Source organism: Osmerus eperlanus, chromosome 19 (assembly GCF_963692335.1).
Source record: "Osmerus eperlanus chromosome 19, fOsmEpe2.1, whole genome shotgun sequence".
Classification (NCBI taxonomy): Eukaryota; Metazoa; Chordata; class Actinopteri; order Osmeriformes; family Osmeridae; genus Osmerus; species Osmerus eperlanus.
Genome location: NC_085036.1, coordinates 13103342 through 13115155, shown reverse-complemented (window position 1 = coordinate 13115155; position 11814 = coordinate 13103342). Strand labels below are relative to the sequence as shown.

General features: G+C 40.6%; 1 protein-coding gene across 1 annotated transcript; it reads left to right on the top strand.

The window, feature by feature from the left end:
- The first annotated feature begins 9514 nt into the window (after positions 1-9514).
- On the top strand, positions 9515-10625 carry LOC134039645 (odorant receptor 131-2-like). The gene has a single exon (XM_062485641.1). It carries the CDS (start codon positions 9556-9558, stop codon positions 10369-10371), a length of 816 nt encoding a protein of 271 aa, XP_062341625.1. The 5' UTR covers positions 9515-9555; the 3' UTR covers positions 10372-10625.
- Positions 10626-11814: the final 1189 nt, after the last annotated feature.

The window sequence follows — 11814 nt, the reverse complement described above, 5'->3', positions numbered from 1 at the left end:
AAGTAAAATCTCGAAGCATCAACCTACAACACACAACTATTCAAATCTCTAAACACTCAGGTCTGGTGAGCAATTTGCAATCAGGACTGCAGCATAAAAAGGACCTTGGGCCTCTGTTTTGTTTGGTGAACAATGGAGAACTTAGAACATATTGACAACCAGAGAAGGAGAGGGGTAAGAGTGAGAGGAGGAAGAAGAGGACAAGAAGGAGGGGACAAGGGGCAGGAGGAGTAGGAGGACAGAAAGAAGGAAGAGGAGGAGGAAGAGTAGGAGGAGGAGGACAAAGATGAAGAGGAGGAAGAGGAGGAGAAGGACAAGGAAAAGAAGAAGGAAGAGGAGGAGGAGGACAAAGATGAAGAAGAGAACAAGGATGAGGAGGAGGACAAGGAGGAGGAAGAGGAGGAGAAGGACAAGGAAAAGAAGAAGGAGGAGGAGGAGAAAGAAGGAGAAAGGTTGTCTCTAATGAGATTCGGGGCACCGTGGTTGACCATGTGCTCAACCATGGTTTGAGCATGAGGGAGGCTGGCCAGAGGGTCCAACCAAATCTCAGCCGCTTCACCGTTGCTGCCATCATTAGAACCTTTAGAATGGAGAACAGAAATGAATTATAATTGCCTTGTGTACTGAAATACTGCATATCAATAGAATAGTGTGCTCACAGTATATGTATTTAGCAGGACTGAACGAGAGGGACACCGTGGAGGAAGAACACACACTTTCACGGCCGAACAGGAGACTGAAATTGTAAATATCTTGTCTTGTACATATCTTGTACGTTTGTATTTTTTGTAATATTTGTATTTTTGTATTTTTATATTGTAATTTACGGCAACTTATATTTTATTTTATTGTATATTGAATTCAATTATAATCCCACTTAGTACTGCTAGTTTATGTACCCTTAGTATAGATAGTCCACATATTAAAATTTTAGGTCCCTATATGTTTATTGTATGCACCTTCCTGCCAAAGCAAATTCCTTGTCTGCGCAAACTTTCATGGCGAATAAATCCCATTCTGATTCTCTAATTATACTAATTAATGAGACAAACATTGAGCTGCATGGTGTATTCTGTATTTAGTTGTGGTTTATCCTGATTCAGTCCCTATCCCCTCATTATCAAGCATTAATATTTAATGTTGTAGTTTAGAACTGAAGCATCCCTTGTGCTTTCATTAAAGTTCTTAGTAAATGTTGACATCATTAATGTACTATTGCATGGTTTTCTACACAGCAGTAGTTCACCTGTTTGTCAGTTGGGGTCTTTTTGAATGTTAAATCTAAATTTAAATCTTGTCTAGTGAACAAGACAAACACTCTGATCCTGTCCCCTGTCCCCTCATTAAAAATCATGAATATTTAATGTAATTTTGAATCATTAAAGTTTTGAGTAAACACTGACATCATTTATGTTGTGTATGGTTTAGGAGAAGTAAGCGTAAGGAGTTAATTAATATAACTTAACTTTGACCCCTAACTGTGCAACTTTTTATTATTTTAACTTTTTATTCAATACGTTATTTAATGCAAATGTTACATTTTGGCAAAAAGAACTTCAGAGAAGCCGTGCTTGCGTATCATGTCAGACCATCCTTTCCACTTTGATGCAAAAAATCCTACACCTAAACCACACACACACTGTCTCACACACACACACACACATACTGTCTCACACAAACAGACACACACACACACACACTGTCTCACACACACACACACACACACACACACACACACACACACACGCACACACATACTGTCTCACACAAACAGACACACACATACACACACTGTCTCACATAAACTCTCTCTCTCTCTCTCTCTCTCTCTCTCACACACACACACACACATTAGATTTCACTAATGATGCAATCAAATTGATGTCTATGTTATTGGTGGCCTCAATAAGGATATGAATGAATTTAAATAGGAGGATTTCATGCAAGCCTCTAAGATCATCTGCTGTAATCCCAGCACCACCACCTTATCAAGCTTCACACTCAAGACATCAGGTAAAACTGATCAGGGCTTTTACAGTAAATGGCAACTTCTTTTTATTTCATTTATCTTACTTTCATGTCTATCTTGCAGTCATATGAGCAACCATAAAGAACATTATGCTAATAATATCCCTAAACATTATTGTTCATGTTTGCAGTGCATTTGTTGGTTGTGTCTAACAACATAACATCTAACAATGTCAATGTGTTTTCTTTCTTTCAGATGCAGCTGTGAGATGTCAAACGTAACACAACCCAAGGACAACATCACAATAGGTTTCACAAGAAATACAATCTTCGGACCTGTGTCGATACCACCATTATTAATCTTTCTTTATATCAATGGGGTTGTATTATTCACTTTAAGGAGCAAGCCAGTCTTTAGAGAAACACCTCGATATGTCTTGTTGTACAATTTTATTTTTTCTGACACCTTCCAGTTAGCAGTGGGACAATTACTGTACATACTGGCTTACGCCCGTGTGTATATGATTCGCTATCTCTGTTTCTTAATTCTCCAAATATCCTTCCTTACTACTGACATCTCCTCTTACAACCTGGCGGTGATGTCACTGGAGAGGTATGTGGCTGTGTGCTTCCCACTGAGGCACTCTGCCATCGTCACCGTCAAGAACACAGGTGTGTCTATTGCTGTGGTGTGGGCCATCTGCGGCATGTGCACCATCATCCGAATATTTATGTTGATCCTCCTCCCCTCTACGCCTCTAGATCAGTATATGCTGGATTTCTGTTCTAAAGAAACATTTTATGAACACAAAGTGTTATATGATTTTGATAAAGCCTTCACTGGTGTCACTTTCACATCTGTGGGAATCGTAATCTTGTACTCCTACTTTGGTGTGATGATAGCAGCCAGATCTGCTTCCTCAGGCAAAGCCTCGACCATCAAGGCTAAAAAAACAGTTCTGCTGCACATGATTCAGCTGCTTCTCATTCTCTCCTCCACTCTCGTCTCCCCTATTCTATCAGCCTTTGTTGGAAAAGTAGATCGATTCACATTTGTAACTATCTATTATGCCCTGTTTGTTGCCCTTGTGAACTTTCCCAGGTGTCTGGGTGGTCTGATATTTGGCCTGAGAGACCAAACCATCAGACCATTTATTCTGTACAACCTCAGTTTTGGTCTCAGTCACCCAGTTATGGTATCTGGTAAATAGACTGCATCACCTGTTTTTGTCCCTCAGCAGCATTCAAAGCACTAGGTTATAAATGCACTAGGCATTTTCAGCACACACACACACACACACACACACACACGCACACACACACACACACACGCACACACGCACACACACACGCACACAGACAGAGCTGCCATGCAATGCGCTGGCCTGCCCATCAGGGGTAACTTGGGCTTCAGCGTTTTGCTCAAGGACACTTTGACACACAGACAGGAGGAGGCGAGGATCGAAACACCAACCTTGTGATTACTGGATGATCCTCTCTACCTCCTGAGCCACTGCTGCCCCAATGCCCACTGTCATTTATGACCACTGTAACTTCTAATAAACACTAATTACAATGCTTTATACTAAAATATTATGTATTATGTCTTCTTGTGAATGAAACATTATTGTCTGGATACATTAATGCATGATAGCTGTATGTTGTTTGGTTTTAATTGTAATAGGGGACTGAGAATGTAAGTGTTATTGAGAATAGAAGACATCAGGTTGCATGTATTGCTCAATGCTTCATGAAATTGGCTACAAATTATCTTTATGTAATGGAGATGTGAGGTACAGTTTCTAAATGCCCTGTTTGTATGGCGCTAAGGATAAAAGCGATTGTTAAATAAATAAAATGTCAATGTCAATCTTTGGATTATAATGAAAGTTAAAGATCACTTATAATAGTTTCAAACTGGAACATTGTAATTCCTGCATTTCTTTTACCACTCTGAGGAGCAAGTCAATATTTAGAGAGAGCCCTCAATACCTCCTGCTGTATAATCTGCTTTTCACTGACACCTTCCAGTTGGCAATGGGTCAACTGCTCTTGATCTTGTCTCTACCTCCAGTGTTTGTGACTCACTATACATGTGCAATAATGGTCTTGATAACTGTCACAGTGACTGCTGTGTCTCCCTTGATCCTGGCGGTGATGTCACTGGAGAGGTATGTGGCTGTGTGCTTCCCACTGAGGCACTCTGCCATCGTCACCGTCAACAACACAGGTGTGTCTATTGGTGTGATGCGGGCCTTGTGCACCACTGACCCATTGGCCAAATCACCTCCAGGGATGAATTAAATCCAGAGTGCCCAAATCTCATACCCCACACCAACACTTCCCCTCTCCTATCCCAACAACACCCTCTCTCTACCCGAATGATTGGTTGCACTGAATAAAAGTGTCAACCTGTCACCTCATTGTCTTGTCTCCTCTGCCTGGTTTTAGGACTCATTCCTGCATCACTTTATTTTATGTTGATGCCGTTGTTGACGTAAGCAAAAAATGGGGTGTCATTTTCCCCATTTGGATATATTTAAAACTTATCAGTCTCCAACCAAAAATGGCATTAAAAGCTATTATTTTGAGCCAGGTTTGAGAACAGATTTTTAAAAATTATTTATGGAGATATTTTTTGATATTTAGACTGGAGTTGATAAGAGAAAATGACTGGGACGAGCCAGGTGCCAAAACGGACATGCAATACCACCAAGATCCACCAGGGGACTTTGCTCCAAACTGAGCGGTTGGGCCTTGTACAAACCACAGTGAAACTTGCTTGTTATTGCACACTGATACGAAGCCTTGTCCCCTCATTAAAAATCATTAATATTTAATGTAATTTTCGACTTTAATTATTCCTTTAGGTCTTCATTAAAGTTCTGAGTAAACATTGACATCATTTATGTTATGTATGGTTTTGTTGACGAGGGATCAATGTTTCCTTGTGGACAGATGATGTAATCTAATCTGTGACAATAGAGAGTAAAGCATGTATGTGGCCTTCACCATGACATCACTGCGGTCCTCCTGATCTGACCACAAGACGAGAATTTATCTACAGTCAATCACAAACAACATATTAACTGTTTTGTGTCACAAGTGATAAGTTGGAGAAGACGTCAATTTCACAATCTAATATAATTTAACTTTGACCTCTAACTGTGCAACTGTTTATTCTGTATATTTTTTCAATAAAGTATATTATACAAATTATAAATGTTTGCAAAAAGGACTTCAGAGAAGCGATCCATGTCAGACAATCCTTTCTACTTTGATACAAACAATCCTACACCTACACAAACAGACACACTTTAGATATCCCTGGTGTACGCCACAGTTTGCGCCCAAACCACACACACACTGTCTCATACACACAGACACACACACACATACAGACATACACACACTGTCTCACACAAACAGACACACACATACACACACACACACTGTCTCACACAAACACTGTCTCTCTCTCTTTCTCTCTATCTCTCTTTTTCTCTCTCTCACACACACACACATTAGATTTCACTGATGATGCAATCAAATTGATGTCTATGTTATTGGTGGCCTCAATAAGGATATGAATGAATTTAAATAGGAGGATTTCATGCACGCCTCTAAGATCATCTGCTGTAATCCCAGCACCACCACCTTATCAAGCTTCACACTCAAGACATCAGGTAAAAATGATCAGGGCCTTTACAGTAAATGGCAACTTATTTTTCAGATTTGTTTTATTTATCTTACTTTCATGTCTATCTTGCAGTCAGATGAGCAACCATAAAGAAGATTATGCTTGTTTATTATAAATATTTGAAGACAAAACTCATAATAACGTGAGGCTAATAACATCCCTAAACATTCTTGTTCGTGTTTGCAGTGCATTTGTTGGTTGTGTCTAACAACATAACATCTAACAATGTCAATGTGTTTTCTTTCTTTCAGATGCAGCTGTGAGATGTCAAACGTAACACAACCCAAGGACAACATCACAATAGGTTTCACAACAAATTTAATCTCTGGACCTGTGTCGATACCACCATTATTAATCTTTCTTTATATCAATGGGGTTGTATTATTCACTTTAAGGAGCAAGCCAGTCTTTAGAGAAACACCTCGATACGTCTTGTTGTACAATCTTATTTTTTCTGACACCTTCCAGTTAGCAGTGGGACAATTACTGTACATACTGGCTTACGCCCGTGTGTATATGATTCGCTATCTCTGTTTCTTAATTCTCCAAATATCCTTCCTTACTACTGACATCTCCTCTTACAACCTGGCGGTGATGTCACTGGAGAGGTATGTGGCTGTGTGCTTCCCACTGAGGCACTCTGCCATCGTCACCGTCAAGAACACAGGTGTGTCTATTGCTGTGGTGTGGGCCATCTGCGGCATGTGCACCATCATCCGAATATTTATGTTGATCCTCCTCCCCTCTACGCCTCTAGATCAGTATATGCTGGATTTCTGTTCTAAAGAAACATTTTATGAACACAAAGTGTTATATGATTTTGATAAAGCCTTCACTGGTGTCACTTTCACATCTGTGGGAATCGTAATCTTGTACTCCTACTTTGGTGTGATGATAGCAGCCAGATCTGCTTCCTCAGGCAAAGCCTCGACCATCAAGGCTAAAAAAACAGTTCTGCTGCACATGATTCAGCTGCTTCTCATTCTCTCCTCCACTCTCGTCTCCCCTATTCTATCAGCCTTTGTTGGAAAAGTAGATCGAATAACATTTATAACTATCTATTATGCCCTGTTTGTTGCCCTTGTGAACTTTCCCAGGTGTCTGGGTGGTCTGATATTTGGCCTGAGAGACCAAACCATCAGACCCTTTCTTCTGTACAACCTCAGTTTTGGTCTCAGTCACCCAGTCATGGTATCTGGTAAATAGACTGCATCACCTGTTTTTGTCCCTCACCAGCACTCAAAGCACTTTACATTTTCACCACACACACACACACACACACACACACACACACACACACACACACAGACAGAGCTGCCATGCAATGCGCTGGCCTGCCCATCAGGGGTAACTTGGGCTTCAGCGTTTTGCTCAAGGACACTTTGACACACAGACAGGAGGAGGCGAGGATCGAAACACCAACCTTGTGATTACTGGATGATCCTCTCTACCTCCTGAGCCACTGCTGCCCCAATGCCCACTGTCATTTATGACCACTGTAACTTCTAATAAACACTAATTACAATGCTTTATACTAAAATATTATGTATTATGTCTTCTTGTGAATGAAACATTATTGTCTGGATACATTAATGCATGATAGCTGTATGTTGTTTGGTTTTAATTGTAATAGGGGACTGAGAATGTAAGTGTTATTGAGAATAGAAGACATCAGGTTGCATGTATTGCTCAATGCTTCATGAAATTGGCTACAAATTATCTTTATGTAATAGGCTATTGGTCTGGAGATGTGAGGTACAGTTTCTAAATGCCCTGTTTGTATGGCGCTAAGGATAAAAGCGATTGTTAAATAAATAAAATGTCAATGTCAATCTTTGGATTATAATGAAAGTTAAAGCTCACTTATAATAGTTTCAAACTGGAACATTGTAATTCCTGCATTTCTTTTACCACTCTGAGGAGCAAGTCAATATTTAGAGAGAGCCCTCAATACCTCCTGCTGTATAATCTGCTTTTCACTGACACCTTCCAGTTGGCAATGGGTCAACTGCTCTTGATCTTGTCTCTACCTCCAGTGTTTGTGACTCACTATACATGTGCAATAATGGTCTTGATAACTGTCACAGTGACTGCTGTGTCTCCCTTGATCCTGGCGGTGATGTCACTGGAGAGGTATGTGGCTGTGTGCTTCCCACTGAGGCACTCTGCCATCGTCACCGTCAACAACACAGGTGTGTCTATTGGTGTGATGCGGGCCTTGTGCACCACTGACCCATTGGCCCAATCACCTCCAGGGATGAATTAAATCCAGAGTGCCCAAATCTCATACCCCACACCAACACTTCCCCTCTCCTATCCCAACAACACCCTCTCTCTACCCGAATGATTGGTTGCACTGAATAAAAGTGTCAACCTGTCACCTCATTGTCTTGTCTCCTCTGCCTGGTTTTAGGACTCATTCCTGCATCACTTTATTTTATGTTGATGCCGTTGTTGACGTAAGCAAAAAATGGGGTGTCATTTTCCCCATTTGGATATATTTAAAACTTATCAGTCTCCAACCAAAAATGGCATTAAAAGCTATTATTTTGAGCCAGGTTTGAGAACAGATTTTTAAAAATTATTTATGGAGATATTTTTTGATATTTAGACTGGAGTTGATAAGAGAAAATGACTGGGACGAGCCAGGTGCCAAAACGGACATGCAATACCACCAAGATCCACCAGGGGACTTTGCTCCAAACTGAGCGGTTGGGCCTTGTACAAACCACAGTGAAACTTGCTTGTTATTGCACACTGATACGAAGCCTTGTCCCCTCATTAAAAATCATTAATATTTAATGTAATTTTCGACTTTAATTATTCCTTTAGGTCTTCATTAAAGTTCTGAGTAAACATTGACATCATTTATGTTATGTATGGTTTTGTTGACGAGGGATCAATGTTTCCTTGTGGACAGATGATGTAATCTAATCTGTGACAATAGAGAGTAAAGCATGTATGTGGCCTTCACCATGACATCACTGCGGTCCTCCTGATCTGACCACAAGACGAGAATTTATCTACAGTCAATCACAAACAACATATTAACTGTTTTGTGTCACAAGTGATAAGTTGGAGAAGACGTCAATTTCACAATCTAATATAATTTAACTTTGACCTCTAACTGTGCAACTGTTTATTCTGTATATTTTTTCAATAAAGTATATTATACAAATTATAAATGTTTGCAAAAAGGACTTCAGAGAAGCGATCCATGTCAGACAATCCTTTCTACTTTGATACAAACAATCCTACACCTACACAAACAGACACACTTTAGATATCCCTGGTGTACGCCACAGTTTGCGCCCAAACCACACACACACTGTCTCATACACACAGACACACACACACATACAGACATACACACACTGTCTCACACAAACAGACACACACATACACACACACACACTGTCTCACACAAACACTGTCTCTCTCTCTTTCTCTCTATCTCTCTTTTTCTCTCTCTCACACACACACACATTAGATTTCACTGATGATGCAATCAAATTGATGTCTATGTTATTGGTGGCCTCAATAAGGATATGAATGAATTTAAATAGGAGGATTTCATGCACGCCTCTCAGATCATCTGCTGTAATCCCAGCACCACCACCTTATCAAGCTTCACACTCAAGACATCAGGTAAAAATGATCAGGGCCTTTACAGTAAATGGCAACTTATTTTTCAGATTTGTTTTATTTATCTTACTTTCATGTCTATCTTGCAGTCAGATGAGCAACCATAAAGAAGATTATGCTTGTTTATTATAAATATTTGAAGACAAAACTCATAATAACGTGAGGCTAATAACATCCCTAAACATTCTTGTTCGTGTTTGCAGTGCATTTGTTGGTTGTGTCTAACAACATAACATCTAACAATGTCAATGTGTTTTCTTTCTTTCAGATGCAGCTGTGAGATGTCAAACGTAACACAACCCAAGGACAACATCACAATAGGTTTCACAACAAATTTAATCTCTGGACCTGTGTCGATACCACCATTATTAATCTTTCTTTATATCAATGGGGTTGTATTATTCACTTTAAGGAGCAAGCCAGTCTTTAGAGAAACACCTCGATACGTCTTGTTGTACAATCTTATTTTTTCTGACACCTTCCAGTTAGCAGTGGGACAATTACTGTACATACTGGCTTACGCCCGCGTGTATATGATTCGCTACCTCTGTTTCTTAATTCTCCTAATGACCTTCCTTACTACTGGCATATCCCCTTACAACCTGGCGGTGATGTCACTGGAGAGGTATGTGGCTGTGTGCTTCCCACTGAGGCACTCTGCCATCGTCACCGTCAAGAACACAGGTGTGTCTATTGCTGTGGTGTGGGCCATCTCCGGCATAAGCACCATCATCCGAATATTTATGTTGATCCTCCTGGAGTCTATGCCTCTAGATCAGTACATGCTGGATTTCTGTTCTAAAGAAGCACTTTATAAACACAAAGTGTTCTATGATTATGATAAAGCCTTCACTGGCGTCACTTTTGTATTTGTGGGAATCGTAATCTTGTGCTCCTACTTTGGTGTGATGATAGCAGCCAGATCTGCTTCCTCAGGCAAAGCCTCGACCAGCAAGGCTAAAAAAACAGTTGTGCTGCACATGATTCAGCTGCTTCTCATTCTCTCCTCCACCCTTGTCACCCCTATTCTATCAGCCTTTGTTGGAAAAGTAGATTGAATAACATTTATAAGTATTTATTATGCCCTGTTTGTTGCCCTTGTGAACTTGCCCAGGTGTCTGAGTGGTCTGATTTATGGCCTGAGAGACCAAACCATCAGACCCTTTCTTCTGTACAACCTCAGTTTTGGTCTCAGTCACCCAGTTATGGTATCTGGTAAATAGACTGCATCACCTGTTTTTGTCCCTCACCAGCACTCAAAGCACTTTACATTTTCACCACACACACACACACACACACACACACACACACACACACACACACACACACACACACACACACACACACACACACACACACACAGAGCTGCCATGCAATGCGCTGGCCTGCCCATCAGGGGTAACTTGGGCTTCAGTGTTTTGCTCAAGGACACTTTGACACACAGACAGGAGGAGGCGAGGATCGAAACACCAACCTTGTGATTACTGGATGATCCTCTCTACCTCCTGAGCCCTTGCTGCCCCGATGCCCACTGTCATTTATGACCACTGTAACTTCTAATGAACACTAATTACAATGCTTTATACTAAAATATTATGTATTATGTCTTCTTGTGAATGGATACATTATTGTCTGGATACATTACAGTTTTTGCCTATTGCTTACACACTTTTTGCAGAATTTGGCTCGTTATGTCAAAACTCTACACACAAGCCAATCAGACATAGCACTTGGAGATTAACAACTCACATCTATGCCAAAATGAAACACTGCAATCAAAACATAACACTCCTTTCTAAAAATCAAATTCTTGCAACAAATCCACACACACAAGCACCATTTGAATTACTCTTTCATGTCACCAGCAACGCACTGATGGGCTTCATATAAAACACTGCAGTCTTTGTGTTTCTATTTTTATTTTCATTTTCTCAGACTTAGTCTTCTGTAAAACTCAAAAGTAGAATTTATGCAGTAATCAAATAAGAGTTTTTACAAAAAACCTTCTTGCAGAAAGAAAAATTAAATCACAAATCAAATTTAGCAACAAAAAAGTAAAAAACATGTAATTACTGGATAAATTGCTATTGAAAAAAACCCATATACTTGTGTGCGTGTGTGTGTGGTTGGTGGCTGTGGAGGGGGGGGGGGCTGTGGAGGGGGGGGGGGGGGCTTATGGTTGCCACCTTCTGTTTGGATCTGGCCACAAGACCTCGTCAACATCCCAGGCAACGTCCTTGCGGGCATCGGGGAAAATATCGCCTTGTGTGCCGAATCCACCCTTGGATTGATCCCACCTCAATGTCTCCGCATGCCTTTTCCATTGCTTGCAGAAGAGGCATGCGGGCGTGTGGTTGCCGATCATAAACTTTCCACCGCCATGCTGAAAATAATTCCTCGATTGCATTTAGAAAGGGGCTGTAAGGGGACAAGTATAAAGGTGTGAAATGGTTATGGTTGTTGAACCAATCTCGGACCAGAGCAGCCTGGTGGAAACTAAC

What these genes read in the sequence shown, in the direction of transcription:
- LOC134039645 (XM_062485641.1), top strand. Translation starts at nt 9,556, where the DNA reads ATGTCAATGTGTTTTCTTTCTTTCAGATGCAGCTGTGAGATGTCAAAC.